Source organism: Chiloscyllium plagiosum, unplaced genomic scaffold (assembly GCF_037043375.1).
Source record: "Chiloscyllium plagiosum isolate Xiang-an unplaced genomic scaffold, Cpla_swu_hap1 HiC_scaffold_27, whole genome shotgun sequence".
NCBI classification, from domain to species: Eukaryota; Metazoa; Chordata; class Chondrichthyes; order Orectolobiformes; family Hemiscylliidae; genus Chiloscyllium; species Chiloscyllium plagiosum.
Genome location: NW_028270165.1, coordinates 93,164,676 through 93,182,697, shown reverse-complemented (window position 1 = coordinate 93,182,697; position 18,022 = coordinate 93,164,676). Strand labels below are relative to the sequence as shown.

Genomic DNA, 18,022 nt, shown 5'->3' with positions numbered 1-18,022 from the left:
TCCAGATGTGTTTTATGTGCTGTAATTATACCGGCTTCCACTACTTCCTCTGGCAGTTCATTCCATATGTGCACCACCCTCTGCATGGAAAAGTTGCGACTTAGATACCTTTAATATCGTTCTGCTCTCACCCTATAACCTATGCCCTCTTGTTGTGAACCTCAACCCTACACTGACGAAAAGACATTAAAAAAAATAGTTGAGCAGCCAGACAAAATGCAAAAGCTATAAAATGAGGAAAAACAACTGTGGCTCTACCCTTTATTTCTCCCCTTGGCATTTGAACACTTAAATTCTGTCAATAACACCAGCATCGCCACAGAGCATATTGTGTCTGCTCCTCGGTGTGAACAACAGCACGCATGCCCGCTGGTGTCCATGCTCCTCGCTGTTGGCAGGAAAGGCGACATCACTTATCTCTGTTCCTAATGGTCTTCCCTTTATTCTTAAAGCTGTGCCTTCTGGTCCTAGTCTCTCCTACCAATGGAAACATCTTCCCAATGTCATTGCACTACCCTGTCCGGTCATTTCTGCTGGTGGGTGAGACTAGGCCTCAAGGTTAGAGGGAGTAGCTTTCAGACAGAGATGCGGAGGAACTGCTTTTCCCCGAAGGTTGTGAATCTATGGAACAGTCATGATTAGAGTGATACTGGAAAAGCACCGCAAGTCAGGAAGCATCCGAGGAGCAGGAAAATCGATGTTTTGGGCAAAAGGGCTTCCATCAAAATCTATGGAATACTCTGGCCAAGGAAGCAATAGAGGCAGCTTCATTAAGTATATTCAAGACACAGTTGGGTGGGTTTTTGCCTGGGAAGGGAATGAAGGAGTTCCTCGTGACTGTAGGGAGGAGGAGGAGATGAGACGATGGACAAGTCAGCCATGATCTTAATGATCGTGGAGCAGGCTCACTTGTAGCAACTGGATTGAATCCAGGAAGGGAGCAGACTTTACGACCTCAGGTATGTGTCATGGTTACCCGGGTGAGGAGAGACATAAGGATAGGCTGGGACTGTTTTCCGTAGCGTGCCAGAGTCTGAGGAGTGACCTTATACACTTTTATATCGTCATGAGGGACATGGATAGGGTAAATAGACATGGTATTTTCCTTTGGATGGGGGAGCCCAGAACTAAAGGGTAATAAGTTTAGGATCAAGAATGTGGTGTTGCAGCAAGTCAGACAGCATCCGAGGAGCAGGAAAATCAACGTTTCGGGGAAAAGCCTTTCATCAGGAAAGTGTGTTTGTATGTGAGTTTGTGTATAAGACTGTGCATCAGTGAGTGTGTATTTGTGTGTGTGCATGCTTGATAAAATGTGATTGTGATGGAGAATGAGCTTGCGAGAGGGTGTGTGTGTTGAGAGGGTGCTGTATGTGTATGTCTGAGAGAGAGCGTGTGTATGAGAGGGGTATGGATATAAGTGAGGGTTTGCAATCAGGCAACTTCAGAGCGGTAAGGCACCTGGCCCAGGGGGCTTTCAGGTTGAATTTTACAAAGAGTTCGCAGGAGTATTAGCTGGCCCACTTATGAGCATGTAAAACTACAGAAATAGTCTGGGCTGCCTCCTGCCTTCACTGAATGAGGTGAATATCTCCCTTATTCTCAAAAAAGGAAAAGATCCAGAAGATTGTGCATCACACAGACCAATATCCTTGCTAACTGTAGATTTTAACATTCTCTCTAAAACATTAGCATTGAGGCTGGAGAGGGTACTGCCATATATCATAAAAGAGGAGCAGACTTGGTTTATTAAGGGCCGTCGATCATTTAATGATATTAGAAGGGTCTTGAATGTGAATCAAGTCTGTCATCAGGAAAAAATACCAGAAATAGTCGTCTCATTGGACGCGGAGAAGGCATTTAACAGGATGAATGGTCATACCTGTTCTATACATTGGAAAGGTTTGGTGTTTGAAACTTATTTGCCAAATGGGTCTCAACACTGTATAATGATCCCAAAGCAGTTGTGATCACCAATGGATTAGGCTCAGGTAGCTTCAGTGTGGGTAGGGGCTGCCGTCAGGGATGTCCTCTCTCACCGTTGCTATTCATGTTAATAATTGAGCCACTGGCGGAAGCGATACGGGCTGACTCTAATATAACGGCCCCGAGGGTTGGTACAGGTAAACATAAAATTACCCTATATGCAGATGATGATCTCCTTTTTCTTAGTAATCCTCTGATGTCCATGCCTCACTTAATCCAAGTTATTAATACATTTAGTGCATTTTCAGGCTACAAACTTAATTTTTCAAAATCGGAGGCCATGCCTCACTAGTATGTCGCACTTATTGGACGGATCCCACTTCCCCTTTCGGTGGTCTCTGGAGGGTTTCTTATACTTAGGCATTTTTATCACCCCAGTATTTGGCCAGCTATACAAGGCCAATTTTGTGCATCTGTTGGAAAGGGTAAGGCAGGACCTTCACGCTGGGGAGACCTTCCAATTTCCTGGCTAGGTAGAATAGCCCTAATTAAAATGAATGTCTTTCCCCGTCTCTTATACCCTATGAGAATGCTTCCGGTGATGCTGCTGAGGCTGGCACTGTGCAAATTGTATGGTTGGCTGGGTTCGTTCATCTGGAATCCTAGACGGCCCCTCATTAAGTTAAGGAAGCTACAGCTTCCACAGGCAAGGGGGGGGAGGGCTGGATTTTCCAAACTTTAGGAAGTATCAGTTAAGTTCCTTGTTAAGCTACATAGCCGATTGGGTCACGTCTGACCCGCAATCAATCTGGATGGACATCAAGGCTTCTCAAGTACAGTGCTCTCTTATTAACCTCTTATTTTTAGATTAGATGAAGATCATTACGGACCATGTGGGCGGCACGGTGGCACAGTGGTTAGCACTGCTGCCTCGCAGCGCCAGAGAACCGGGTTCAATTCCCGACTCAGGCGACTGACTGTGTGGAGTTTGCACGTTCTCCCCGTGTCTGCGTGGGTTTCCTCCGGGGGCTCCGGTTTCCTCCCACAGTCCAAAGATGTGCAGGTCAGGTGAATTGGCCATGCTAAATTGCCCGTAGTGTTAGGTAAAGGGGTAAATGTAGCGGTATGGGTGGGTTACGCTTCGGCGGGTCGGTGTGGACTTGTTGGGCCGAAGGGCCTGTTTCCACACTGTAAGTAATCTAATCTAATCTAATCTAACCACTGTAGAAACCCTATAATACTAAACACAATTAAAGCTTGGAATATAATCCGGCAAAACGAGGGTAATTCACATAAAACATCCCCCTATACTCCTATAGATGCCACATTCAAATCCTGGAGATCCAGGGGTATCTCCTGTTTAGGGCATCTGTTTGAGAAGGGGGGGTCCTGATGTCTTTTGAACAGCTGCATCAGAAATTTGGATTACCTAATGGAGACCTCTTTTGATACTTCTAAATACGAGACTACATACAGAAGACGACTACGCTATTAAATAGTCTCTATAAATCAGATAGAGAATGAAGAGTGTTGTGGCCAGTGGGCGTACCCTCGGTCAGCACTCTTTATCATTTATTACGTGATGAAGTGTCGGAAGATATGGACCGTCTGCTTAGAACATGGGATCAGGATTTGGGGCTGGAAATTTCTACAGAAATGTGGAATGACATCTGGGAAAATGCCAAAAAAATCTCCATTTATAACAGAACTCAGGCCATTCAGTTAAACTCAGGCCCTATGGCACCGGAAAGATTGGCAACATTTAGGGTAGGAGTATCTCCAATGTGTCCCAAATGTAAAAGAGGTGGGCATTCTTACACTGCTTATGGACATGCCATAAGATCCACAAATACTGGACCGAAGTAGTAAACGCCCTGACAGAAATCTTGGGAATGGAAATTACAGTAGATCCAGTATCTCCTCTTCTGGGCTTCTCGAGCTTACCTTCTCTGGATGTGCATGGGAGGAAATTATTTTCCATTCTCTCCTTCTATGCAAGAAAAAATATCTTAGTAAATTGGGTGGCTGAGGGCCCTCTAGGACTTCAGAATTGGCACAGATTAATCATGGAATGTGTTCCCCTTGACTTCCTTACAAATATGGTGCACCAAAAAACTGAATTATTCTATAAAATGTGGCAGCCCTTTTTGAATTACATGGATATAGATATTTCGGCCATTCTTTCAAGGGCTTTCATCTAGTTGAGGTAATAGTTTTGGCTGGTCCGGGGCCCCTTGGGAGAGGAATCCCACATGAATACGGGTTTTATTACAACTTGATGTGAACTCATTACGAGTGTGTACTTCACTACTTAATTACTATGTTATCCTGTTTTCTTTTGAATAATGTAAGATATTTGATCATACACTCTGGTTAGTTATAGGTTAGATCTGGTTTCCAGCATCTGCAGTTATTGTTTTTACCTTAGTTATAGGTTAGATTAGTAGCTAGATGAGTTTTGTCTTTTTCTTTTTCTTCTCTGTATCTCTTTTTGTTTGACAGGTTTTGGCTATTTATTTAAAATTTAATTGTATATTAATGTTTGTACTTGTCTTTTTTTAATTTGTAAACTTGTAAAAATGTTAAATTTTCAATAAAAATATCTATAAAAAGAAAAGGTGCATCTGTACAGATGCATGAGTAGGGGGAGAGCAGAGGGATACAGATTCAGGAATTGCGCGATAGGTTTAGACAGGGGATTTGGATCGGCTTCGGCTTGAAGGGCTGAAGGGCCTGTTCCTGGGTTGTAAATTTTCTTTGTTCTATGTTGAGGTTATACAGGATGTTGGTGAGGCCATTTTGTTTAGAGTACTGAGTACAGTTCTGGTCACCCTGTAATAGGAAGAATATTATTAGAGGGGGTTCGGTAAAGATTTACTTGGACGTTGCCAGGACTGGAGGGTTTGAGTTATCGGGAGAGACTGGGACTTTTTCACTGGAACGGAGGAGGTTGTGGGATGACCTTATTGAGATTTGAAAAATCATGAGGGGTGAGGGTAAGGAGAAAAGCGAGGAACATGCGTGGTTATGTAGAGCCAGATGTGGGAAGGTGAAACAAAATTGTGGCTCTACCCTTTTTTCCTCGTATTGACATTTGGCCAGTTGAATCTGTCAGTTACACGAGCATATCTACAAAGCCTACTGCACGTGCCCCTCGGTTCAGCAAGCGCTGCGCATGTTCGCCGATGTCTGCAAAAAACTGCACATGCTTCTATCTGTCTGTAAAAATGGTGCATGAATTTCTTTTGCCGTTCCCCTGCTCCTCGGATGCTGCCTGACCTGTTGTGCTTTTCCAGCACCACTCTAATCTTGACCCATGAGCTTCTGAAGCTGTTGCTGCTCCTCTCTGTCTGAATGAAGATTGAGATTCATCCAAGACTGTAATTTCCTTCCTCTGTCCAACAGCACACTCTTCTCTCACTGCCTTTTCTATTTCTTTTATTTTCATGCTAGGATCCAATTGTTGAATTGCAGCAACTGAGAAGAAAGGGAGTGAATCCAGAAAGAGGACAGACTCTGGAAAAGCTGGTCCAGGTCTGCGCCTCAAACACCTGGCAAGTGCAGTACCACAGGGTGAAGTTATAGTCTTTGCTGTGGAAAAAACAAAGCAGAAATGAGATGTATTGTTTAAATGGTGATATATTGGGAAGTGTAGAAAGTGAGGACTGCAATGCTGGAGATCAGAGTCAAAATGTGTGGCGCTGGAAAAGCACAGCAGGTCAGACACCATCCAAGGAGTAGGATAGTTGACGTTTCGGGTAAGAGCCCTTCATCAGGAATGATGTGTGGATGGACAAAGGAGCCTCAGCGTCCTCCTACACCAGTCGCTGCCAGTTGTCAGACAGGTGCAACAAGCATTCAGCAAGGCAAGTGGTGTATCAGCAAGAGGAATTGAGTTCAGAAGTGGGGGTGCCTTCCTGCAGTTAGGGGGTCATTGAATATATTCAAGGCTGAGTTCATATCATTTTTGAACAACAGAGAAGTGGATGGTTTTTTGGGGAAGGCAAGAAAATAGTTTTAAGGCTAGTACAGAACAGTGACAGTCATACAGCATAGAAACACACCCTTCAGGTCAACGAATCCATGCTGACTATATTCACAAACTAATCCCATCTGCCTGTGTTTGGCCCATATCCCTCCGAACCTTTCCTTTTCACGTACTTATCAAAATGTATTTTAAACATTGTATCTGTACTTGAATCCACCACTTCCTCTAGACATTCATTCCACAAACAACCACATTCTTTAAAAAAACATGTGCTCCTCATGTCTTTAGACTCGTTCTACTCTCACTTTAGACGTTTGCTTCCTAATCTTGAAATGACACCTGCCATTGTCTCTCACCTGCCATTTGCACAGTCCCTCATGATTTTTTAACCCTCTCTAAGGACACCTCTTAACCTCTGCTCCAGTGAGAAAAGTTCCAGCCTCTGCATCTCAATGTAGGGAGGTCCATATCCATTTGTGATCTGTTCACTGCTGGTGCAGGGTTAAAAGACCAAACGGCCGACTCCTGCTCCCAATTCTGTGTCCTGGACAGCAAGAGACGATAAGGCAAAGGAGTAGAAAGTAGGCTATTCAGCCCATCAGGTCTGCTCATAGCATTCAATCGTGGCTGATCAGTTTCTGAGCGCCATTCTGCTGCTTTCTCCCTGTCACCTTTGATCCCCTCAATACTCAAGAACCTAGCTATCTCAGTCTAAATATCCTCAGTGACCTGGCCTCTGCAGTCTTCTGTGCCAATGAATTCCATAGATTTGCCACTCTCTGGCTGATGAAGTTTCTCCATATCTCCATTCTAAAAAGTCTTCCCTTTACTCTAAAGCTGTGCCCTCGGGTCTCAGTTTCTCCTATCGAGGGGAACATCTTCCCAACATCCACTCTGTCCAGGCTGTTCAGTATTCTGTTTCAATTAGATCTCCCCTGAGTATGGCCCTGTTAATCAGCATGAACCAGACCCTTCAAGATGAGGTACAGCAGGGATTAGGTTCAGCAAATTGGAAATGGAGGGAGAGTGTGTGGGATGTAGATCTTCAGCTTCTAAGGAATAAGAGAGGAAAGAGAGTTCACGATAAATTAGAATTGATTGGATGAGCTGATAAGCTACGGAGGGGCAGATGGAGTTGAACTTGAAGAAATGTGATGTGTTGCATTTTGGTCAAGCAATGCGGGCAGGACTTAGACAGGGGGAGCGTTGCAGAAGAAAGAGACCTTGGAGTGCACGTTCATAGTTCCTTGTGAGCGGAGTCGCAGGTAGACAGGATAGTGAAGATGATGTTTGGTATGCTTTCCTCTATTGGTCAGAGCATTGAGTGAAGGAGTTGGGAGGACATATTGCGGCTGTACAGGACATTGGTTAGGAGGAGAAAGTGAGGTCTGCAGAGGCTGGAGATCAAAGCTGAAACTTTATTGCTGGAACAGCACAGCAGGTCAGGCAGCATCTAGGGAACAGAAGATTCGACGTTTCAGGCACATGCCCTTCTTCAGGACATTGGTTAGGCCACTTTTGGAATATTGTGTGTAATTCTGATCTCCATCCTATGGAAGGGTGTTGTGAAACTTGAAATGGTTTGGAAAAGGTTTATAAGGCTGGTGTCAGAGTTGGAGGGTTTGAGCGAGAGTCTGAATAGGCTGGGGCTGTTTTCCCTTCGTGTTGGAAGCTCAGGGGTGACATTATAGAAGTTTATAAGGGGCATGGATAGGGGTAAATAGCCAAGGTCTTTTCCTGCGGGTAGGGGAGTGCAAAATTAGAAGGCAGAGGTTTGAGCTCAGAGGGCAAAGATTGAAAAGGGACCCGAGGGGCCACTTTTTCTCAGAGGGTTTTGCATTTATGGAACGAGCTGACAGGAAGTGGTGGAGACTGGTACAATTACAACAATTAAGAAGCATTTGGATGGGTACATGAAGAGGAAAGTTTTTGAGGAATATGGGCCACATGCTGACAAATGGAATAGATTGATTTTGGATATATGGTTGGCACAGACGAGTTGGGTGGAAGGATCTGTTTCTGTGGTGTATGATTCTTACTGTCATACACCACAGAAACAGAAGTGTGGTTGTGAAGACAGGGCTTTCAGAGCAGCTTTCAAAGATGTTTTGCCCTACTGGGACCGGAAGAAGTTACAACAAAATCTTTCATTTGTGAGACAGCAAGCAACTAAGTGAGTACATGCGGGATTTTGGTGGAAAGTGGGAATTCATTGCACTGAGAGGATGAAGCCCTACCCTATCCAGTCATTTCTGCTGGTGGCTGAGACTAGGCCCCAAGCTTTAGGGGAGTAGGTTTAGGACAGAGATGAGGAGGAGGAAGTGAGCGCTGCTGGTTTTCCCAGAGAGTAATGTATCTGCGGAATTCTCTGCCCGAGGAAGCAGGCTCCAATATGCCCCAGTCCTAATTCTTCAACTTGACGTAGCCGTGACTGTAAACTTTGAAGAGTTTTCGTTAACTGATGCAAATAGTTCCCATTTGTCCAACAATGCAGTGTCAGCTGTTTCAGTCATTGAGGTGGTTTTGATTCATCTACTAAATACATCTACTCTTATTAGACAATATTCATGACAATGTAAGCGAGGTGATTCTATATACGCAAGTTGTAAACCAGTACAAAAGCTGACCAGGCAAGGAAGTGGTTAACAAACACAGGGCATCCCTCTTAGAGTATGCATCTTGTTTGTTTACAAATTAACACGCTTCAGATCTTTTCCTAGCTGCTTTCCGAAAATCTGGGTGCAACAATAATGGACATCATCAACTGAAATAGGCAGCAGCAAAGAATGAACACAAACTAGTCCAGCAGGGGGCACCCATGTTTTGGTTTGCGTATTGAGGGAGTACCCTATTTGAGACCCCTGTGATATCAGTACCATACCCAGGCTAATGTGCATTGAAACCAGATTATGAAGTGTTAACTTTCCTGCAAACTTCTGCCTGTGTGTGTCTCTCTGTAACATTTTCTAACTTGCTTCATATCTCAGTTTGTCAGCTTTTGTTTATTCCTTCCTTCCAAGGCTAATGAGGCACTCGCATTCCAGAGCAGCCCAAGTTAGGGAGTTGAGCCTCATAAATCCTGGCTGTGACACATTGCTGCTTAACCAAGTGTGCAAACTCTCCATACCTCTCAGCTGTTCTATTTGCAAATCGAACACTTTTCAACACAAATTTTTTGTGATTCTGCATGAGTCCATAACCCAGGGAAATACAACAGAGTCTTTAATAGTTGCCCAATGTGTCCTGTATGCCAAATTCATTTAAATCTGGATATCCTGAAGTGAGCAATTATACTTCAGATTTCTACTTGCCAATTAAAACTAATGTTGGGCACTCAAACAGATTGAGGGCATCTTGAAGCATGCCACGGACCTCAGTGTGGGTCCAGGGCTTATCAAATAGGGTTTCACCTCTCATAACCCTGCGGTAAGCAAATTATTTATTACTAACTTTGTAAAGCACAAGTGCTCTCAGCAGTATTACGTCCAGATGCTAGGACCCTGTTGAGTTCTCTCACTGGTATCTTGTGGCTGAGTAGGGAGAATTGTATCAATATTTCTAACAGCACTTTTGTCCCTGGCCAGCTTTCCTCTTTATTTTGGACACAACAAAAGCAGCAACTACCCTCTATATTTCATCTCTCAAAGGATATCTGCCGGTGACCTGGCAGGACCAGGGTATCTCCTGCCTGACTCGCCAACTGTGAGGGATGGAAATAAAGCCCCATGTCAGGAAAGAATTTGTTTATCAGGAAGCAGCACAGCTGCAAGGCCAACCGTCTCCGCTGAACCTGGGAAATACAAGCTTTAGCAAGCAGGCACTCAGCTGAGATTCAAAATGGTTTCTAGGCTTTAATATGTGACCAAATGGCTGACCCAAATCTAACAATTCTCCCACATCATCGAAGGGAATTAAACAATAAAAATGAAACAAAATTAGAAATAAATTAGCGATCGTGCTTAATGTTTGTTCATTACGAAGTAAACAAGAAATAGCAGTCTCCCAGGATTCGTATGGTGCCCTACTTGAGAAATTCTGTCCAACAAGTTTAATTGGAAGTAGTGGCTTTCGGAGTGCAGCTCCTTCATCAGTGGCAGGACACTGGACTGTTTTGCTCGAAATTGTGTCTTAGGATCTTATCGTCCACAACCACCTGATGAAGAGGCAGCACTCCAAAAGTTACTGCTTCCAAAGAAGCCTGTTGGACTACAACCTGGAGTTGTGTGATTCTAGAATCTGGTTTCTAGCATCTGCAGTCCTTGTTTTTACCTAGTTGATTTTAACCCTACTGTGAATCCTCTTGCAAGGATGCCTGCCTTGAAGAAGTTTTCCTCCTCTCTCTACAAGAATCTCAAGGAATCCCTCTCCCACTGCAACTCCCAGGTCATTTCCTCTGCCCTGAAGCTCTTCAACCATGTCCTGAAACAGACTCGCTACCACAGCCACATTTGCTTGCTCAGTGCCTGCCTCCGTAACCAACTCATCCTACACGGATTCCGGATCACCTTCATCCCCACCCCTATTCACCCATTGTACTCTTTGCTACCTTCCACCACCCTCCTTCCTGACCTATCCCCACCCCCATTCACCTATTGTATTCTATGGTACTTTCTCCCCACCCTCACCCTCACCACCCCCACCTATTGTATTCTATGGTACTTTCTCCTCACCCCCACCCTCACCCCCACCCCTATCATACTTATTAATTATCGCGCTTGTTCTTCTTTAAATCTGCCTTATTTGGCTGTCCTTGTTCGTTACAGCCTTCCTGTTACTTTGTCCAGTTCCCCTTATCTTATCTAACCCTCTGACTTCTGAGATCATCCTTTACTATCTTGATAGTCCAAAAAGCAGACCTACAAACTGAGCTTATTGCGAAATGCCCCTGCTGCCCTTTTTTTTGTGGTCAGCTCCAAGTAATTTCTCAGCTTCAAACTATTCATTAAAATCAATATACAACTGACAACCTGAAATTTATCTCTATCAATCCCCACCCCCATCCCCACCCCCGTGCCCCTCTCATTTATCTCTCCACCCTGCAGACACTCTGCCTCTATTCCCAAGGGCTTTTGTGCGAAAACGTCAATTTTCCTGCTCCTCGGATGCTGCCTGAACTGCTGTGCTTTTCCAGTACCACTCTAATCTAAAGTGGATTGGCCATGCTGTAATACCCATAGTACCCAGGGATGTGCAGGTTAGGGTGGATTGGCCATGCTAAATTAGGCATAATGTGCAGGTAAGGTGCATTACTCAGGGTTAAATGCAGGGGAATGGGTGTGGGTCGGTGACCTTTGAGGGTCGGTGAGGCCGAGTGGCCTGCTTCCACACTGTGGGGATTCTCTGAAGGGAGGGTTTTTTTTGGAAAGTATGTTCCCGTCCTGGTCTGCTGCAGGCGCAGCGCATGCGCCCGCTGTTGGTCATGGCCCCGCCCCCTCAACCGTCACTTTTCCCCGCCCCGCCCCTAGATCCTTTGTGACGTCACACGGCGGATGTGGCCCTGTCAGTTTCAAAGTGAATCTCCCGCCCTCTGGCCGACTCTTCATCCTGGGAGGGAGACAGAGATGGGAGGAGGGGAAATTGGTCACTTGTAGCAACTGGAGTGAATGCAGGGAGGGAGCAGCCTCCGCAAACTCAGGTATGTGTCTTAGTTACCCGGGTGAGGAGGGACTGAAGGATAGAGATTGGGAAGGGGAGGGCTGGATATCTCCTGTTTTGATGTTTAAAATGCAACCGATTCGCACCAGTAACTGCCTCAGGTACAAGTACAGCACATGCAATATTCCTCATTGCAGCTTCAAGCCGGTTTTGCATCCCCTGTTCTTCTACCACCTTGCTCCAGCACATTCAGCTTCTTTCCCTCATTCACATTTCTCCCCCCCCCCCCCCCCCCCCCCGATGTTCCAAGCCTTATCCTCAAAAGATCGGTTTGTCCCTCCATTCTTTCCCGGTGGCGTCCATTACTCTTGTCTATTTCTTGCCTTATTCAGCCTTGTGCGTGAACAACGTGTTAGCGTATATCCTCTTTCACCGCCAGCTGCTTCCTCGTTTGCGAAAGCAACGTTTCCTCCCATTTTTCGCCGACACTGAGCCTTCTGACCACCTTGATTTTTTTTTTGTTTTTGCAGAAGCAGGAAACAGATGCTTATAACTGTTTATACGAGCATATCTAGCTTAATCTACACCCCCTCTCCTCACAGCACCTTATCTGTTTGTCTGTAACATTTTCCATTGTTTGCAGGACCATTTCATGTATGCACATTTTAGCTAATACAAAAGCAATGATATTATTTCCTTCACATTGCTTTCATTCTTGTTAACTCCACTCTTGGCTGAAACAATTATACCCTGGCGTTAGTTCATTTACCTTGCAGAAGCAATTGTGGTTGCAGAAGTAACACTGCTTTACCTATATCCCACAGGGGTGACCCTACAACCTTGTATTAATAATGTGGGGCATGGCGAGGGTAAGTAGACAAGATCTTTGATCTGGGATTGCTCATAGGTTTAGGGTGAGATTTAAAAGAAACCTAAGGGGCAACTCCTATACACAGAGGGTGGTGTGTGTAAAGAATGAGCTGCCAGAGGAAGTGATGGCTCCTGGTACAATTACAACCTTTAAAAGGTATCTGGATGGGTATATGTTGGGAAGCATTTAGAGGGACATGGACCAAGTGCTGGCAAATGGGACTAGATTGATTTAGGATATCTGGTCAGCATGGACTGAAGGGACTGTTTCTGTGATTCTGGCTTGCCACGAATGTTTGTCACGTCTGTTCAGTTTTTCCCTGATGTTGGTGTTAACGTCTTGGTGTCTTATTTTGCTCCCCACATCCTGGGGACATTAACCATTTCCTATCTGGTTGTTCTGATCTGGACTGCTGTCTGGATCTTCGGATTTCTGGGATTGGTCAATAAACACACCTGGAAGTGACTTTGTCAATCATACAAGCAATAGTTTATTCTTTGATATGGCCCGGACGGTGGACTCTGATCAGCCCAGAAGGATTAGATTAGATTAGATTCCCAACAATGTGGAAACAGGCCCTTCGGCCCAACAGTCTACACCGACCCTCTGAAGAGTAGCCCATCCAGACCCATCTCCCTCTGACTAACGCACCTAACATTATGGGCAGTTTAGCATGGCCAATTCACCAAACCTACACATCTTTGGATTGTGGGAGGAAACCCAAGCAGACATGGGGAGAATGTGCAAACTCCACACAGACAGCCCCCCAAGGCTGGAATGGAACCTGGGACTGTGGTGCTGTGAGGCAGCAGTGCTAACCGATGAGTACTTCCAGTGTGCCAAAAGAATCCACCAACTTATACAGAGTTTGGATAGAACTTATGTACATTGTTTAGAGTCAGACATTGAGCATGATCACATAGGAACAACCAATCAGATCCCGCAAGGTCCTCATGCATTTTTGACTTAGCCTAGGGCGGCACGGTGGCTCAGTGGTTGGCACTGCTGCCTCACAACACCAGGGTCGTAGGTTCAATTCCAGCCTTGGGTGACCATCTGTGTGGAATTTGCACATTCTCCCCGTGTCTGCGTGGGTTTCCTCCGGGTGATCCAGTTTCCTCCCACAGTCCAAAGATGTGCAGGTCAGGTGGATTGGCCATGCTAAATTGCCCATGGTGTTAGGTACATTAGTCAGAGGGAAAATGGTTCTGGGTGGGTTACTCTTCGGAGGGTCAGTGTGGACTGGTTGGGCCGAAGGGCCTGTTTCCAAACTATCATTCTATCATAATTTTTTGTAGACAACCTGTTCTTGGAATCGTATTTGTCCTGTCTGGTGGTTAGGATTAAACCGTTACTTCTGCGATTGATGGTTAGGTTCACATTTGTTACTTCTGCATTTGCAGTTTTTTTCACTGGATTTACATCAGTCTGTGGTTTCTTGTTTGTTCTGAGTCGTAAGTATCTGCCTGACTCAGTCCCACCGAGTTAGCGAAGCAGAAGCCATTTTGTCCTACTTCCCATGTTAAAGTGGAGATTGAGGTGGCCCAGGGAATCCTTTGAGAACTCAGACCTGTAAAGCCTCTCTCTTGCTTTGTCCTGGAGATCATACTCTTTGGAAACCTGGAATAAAAATCTCTCATCATAAAGTCCCAAAATGCAATTCAATTCAATCCATTGCAGAGAAGCACTAAGAGTTAATTCTCGACGGGATTCAACAGCCTCAGCACTCTCTCTCTCTCTCTCTCTCGTGTCCTTTTGAAATCTCAAGACAGCAAAGATTTATTTTGTGAATGCCCCGCTTGCAAGGGGTAGTAAGAATCCATTATAATGGACAAGATCCACCCATCAATTACAAAGCTATGGATAGTACCGAGTCTTGTTTCAGGGTCAGATTCAAAGAGTATCATTCATTTCACAAGGGAACGGCTGTGAATGTTATCACTTGGGGTCCTGTTCACACAGATTCACCGATGCTGAGGCAAACGTTCTTAATTGCCTCACAGCATCCTGTTATCACTTGGTGAGCCCAGGTGTCCCTATCTTTAAGTTCTCTCCTCTTTCTGAGCCTTCCTGCCTGTTTATCTTCTAGTGCAGTAAATAATTTTCTAGTGCAGTATTCAATAATTCAGCTTTACATTTTAGTCTGAATGTTTAAAGACAAGTTTTAAGGCTATAGACTTTATCACCCAGATGCCCACACACTCATTCCTCCCTTTGATTGCACCACGATCACTGAAAGAGAAGGCTAGTCCAAACAAATGCCCTTCAAGGTGGTCCAGCCATCAACATCCTGTAGAGCGGCACCACCATCTTCGCAGCTCATCTGGTCATATTTATCATCGCCATTGACACGTGTGGGTGAGCCATCAGATCGCAAAAGGAGCATCTTCTGGGGCAAATCTATATCACTAAGGGACCTCATAAGCCTAGCAATTAAATACCTAACAATACCAATACTGACAAACAGACATAGCTAAATTGATAAGCCAATTGTACCATCAGCCCGATCTGCAGTTTCCCCAACTGGTCCCTTCAGTCATTCTGTCAAGGAATGCCTGGATCTCTTCTTGTATCTTAGTTAATATTGCCAGTCAGATCGGGAATGCCCATAGTGCATTTATCTTGGACAATGGTACAGACCTCACCCTCCTGGGGGAGTATATAGTCTAAGGCATACCGATTCTGCACAGAGTAAAGACACAGGTCTGATAATCCCAGTTTACTCTGTTCCAGAGCCTCTTTAGTCTTATTTCCTCGAATGGTCAGGCCGTCAAAGAGGGAATTGCGGTTCTGTTGACTTGTCACCCCTGCCGATCCTTCCAACCTCAGGTACTCTGGATTCCCCAGCCTATCGGGTGTCCTGTATTGTCACCCAGTCCCTTGGGATCCTTCTAGTTGGAGCAAGGTTGGCTGAGACTGACCACTGCTGCATCCTCAGATGGAGGTTCCATCGACTTGTCCACTGGCCAGGACAAGGTACTGTTGTGGGAACAAGGGCTCTGAAAGTGACTTTATGAGGGACATCTTTGCCATCCAGGACAAGGAAATTGGTAGCTTTACCTTAGCTGAAGAAATAATAGTCTGGTTTGGTGTATATAAGGGAGAGTTTGTCAAAATCGGTTACTGAAACGTTACAGCAGGGGGTCTGGTCAGGTCTACAGGAGTAAAGGGTCGACGTTTTGCAAGAGGAGTTGCTTGAGCTCTGTAAAAAATGGGCCAAGTGACTCGAGCACTGGCACTGTATGGGAGACAATGGTCCTCAGAATGCTGTTCCCATTGGGCTCTCCCTTAGCTCTATTGTACATGGTCTTGGTGACAGTATCAGGTTCTGAAAAGAGAAAAGGCCTGTAAATGCACAAGGGAAGGGTTCCGTTCCAGGTCCATCTGCCGCATAAGGCCTGCTGTACCCCAGCCAGTGTTTCACCAGCTGTTTGTATACACAGACCGGAGGTATTGGAAAGTGATATTTCTCTTCGCAGGGTCGGCAGTAGGAAGTCTGATGAATAGAATGGAATCGGGGACTGGGGATGGGGCAAGTAAGTCATCTCCCGATAGAGAGGAGTAACATACTACTGCCTCTGGGGTGAAGAGCGTTCTGTGGGCCTGTATAAATAAGTTCTTTGTGGATTGAGGAGTTTCCCCTATCAGGCTTCCCTTTTCTCGAGTCGGCCTGTCCTGCAAAAATGGATGGTGTTCCTGGGCGTCCTTAAAATATTTACCATAATAACGGGGTTGATCATTTTTATCCTCACTTGGCTTGCGTCTGCAGGTAAAATCAAAAAAACATGGTAACTCTCACTGATTTCTACTGTCCAGATGGACCATCTGGTCTTTCTGATGTAAGAGTCCATTGCAATAATCAATCTTCATCACATTCCACACGTCAAAGGCGTCTGGTCCGGTGCACTGGATGAATCTTCTCAGCATGGGTGGTGGATAATCTCTGATCATTCCTGGTCGCATCCATACTTAGTGGCTTTCACAATCAGGATGTTGTACGTGATCAGAAAGGTGAGGAGATAGGCGAACCCCCACAAGTCCCTCTTCTTGGTTCAAGTATCTGTCATATGATTAACATTAGAACAACAGCAAGATTCAAAAACCCAAATGGACAGAGTCACTCCTTTTGTTGGGATTCCAGGATTCTCTCCTCCTCTTCCCCTCTTTTGATTGGTGCGGTCAATCAATTGACAATGGTGCAGTTGGACCCAAGCTGAGCGCCCAGCGACTTTGACCGCCGTCGGGATGGGAAGTAAAACCTGGAAGGGGCCATTCAAAGAGGTTGGAGACCTTTGCCAGTCCAGTTCTTGACGAGCACCAACGAACCAGGCTCTACCCGTGACGAGGCTGAAAGGGAGGGAACATCGCTGTAGGCCGCACGCTCCTGGGAGTGAAAGGCACGCATAACACTAGTTAGAGCAAGAACATAACCAATCATTGCTTCGGTCATGTGGTGGAAGTGGACTGAGAAGGGAGTTGAATCGTTCCAAGGGGTACGGAGGCGGTGACCAGAGAGACTGTCAGCTGGAGACAGTCGTGTCTTGCCAACAGACATGGATCGCATCTGGAATAAGGCCACAGGGATTAGCATAACCAGGAGAGGCCAGACCCGGCCATTAACTTGGCAAGATTAGTCTTGAGTCTGGTTAAAACATTCAACAAGGCCGGCCGCCTGAGGATGATAAGCACCATGCAGTTACCGACAAATACAAAGCTGGGAACAGAGTTCTCCGTTAATATTACCTACAAAGTGTGGTCCATTGTCCGAGCTAAACAAAATCTTCACCACAGTCTCAGCAGTAGCGTTAGGAGGAGGGTAGGCTTCAATCCACTTCGAAAAGACATCAACAATAAGCTAAACATGTTGATAGCAACTCAATGAAGTCCAGTTGAAGTGTCTCCAAGGGACCCTCCAGCAAGGGAGTTCTCGTAGAGATACTTGAACTAAGAGGTGGGTGATCGCCTACCCACTGACCTGTTTGATCACGTCCAACATCCTGATCGGGAAAGCCACTGACTGAGTATCGATGCGATCTGGAATGATCTGAGATTATCCTGGTGTCATCTGGTGCACCAGACCAGACGCTTTCAATGTGGAGTCGCTTGAGCGATGGCGTGAGCTGCCAGAGGAAGTGGTGGGTGCTGGTACGATGACAAGTTAATAGGCTCCTGGACGGGCATCTGAATATGAAGGGTTCAGATGGGTCGAGGTCAAGTGATAGTAAACTGGAGTCATAGAGATGTACAGCACAGAAACGGACCCTTCGGTCCAACTCGTCCTTGCTGACAAGATAGCCAACCCAATTTAGTCCCAGCTGCCAGCACCCAGCCCATATAGTGGCCAAGTGATGGCAAACGTGACTAGATTAATTTAGGATATCTGGGCAGGTTGGGCCAAAGGGTCTGTTTCTGCGCTGTGTGACTCTCATTGTCTTCAGTGGAAGCAGAAGTATGGTTGTGAAGGCTGGACTTTCAGAGCATGTTTTGCCCTGACTGGGAGCAGAAGAGTTTGACTGAAGTGTGTCAGTGTTAATGCCTTGATGTCTCATTTGCTCCCACCTTCCTGGGGTCATTAACCATTTTGTGTCTGGTTCTTCCTCAAGAAGCTGCATTGCAGGTTCACCCTGAATTGACTTTTTTTTTGC

At 45.5% G+C, this 18,022-nt stretch overlaps 2 protein-coding genes across 4 annotated transcripts in view; both read left to right on the top strand.

Moving 5' to 3' along the window:
* Positions 1 to 18,022, top strand: part of LOC148145048 (uncharacterized) — a 112,813-nt gene that overhangs the window by 952 nt on the left and 93,839 nt on the right. Inside the window, exon 1 of one of the 3 annotated variants that reach the window (XM_087975518.1) lies at positions 11,433 to 11,546. The exons of the other annotated variants lie outside the window; for them this stretch is intronic. The gene's annotated coding sequence lies outside the window, so the exon portion shown is untranslated. Of the gene's footprint in view, positions 1 to 11,432; positions 11,547 to 18,022 lie in introns of those variants that run through there. 3 annotated transcript variants of the gene reach the window in all.
* LOC148145051 (uncharacterized) overlaps positions 1 to 18,022 on the top strand; it is a 234,563-nt gene that overhangs the window by 214,386 nt on the left and 2,155 nt on the right. Inside the window, 1 exon segment of the mRNA XM_087975463.1 lies at positions 5,377 to 5,496. Coding sequence (XP_087831589.1) covers positions 5,377 to 5,496 — 120 coding nt within the window.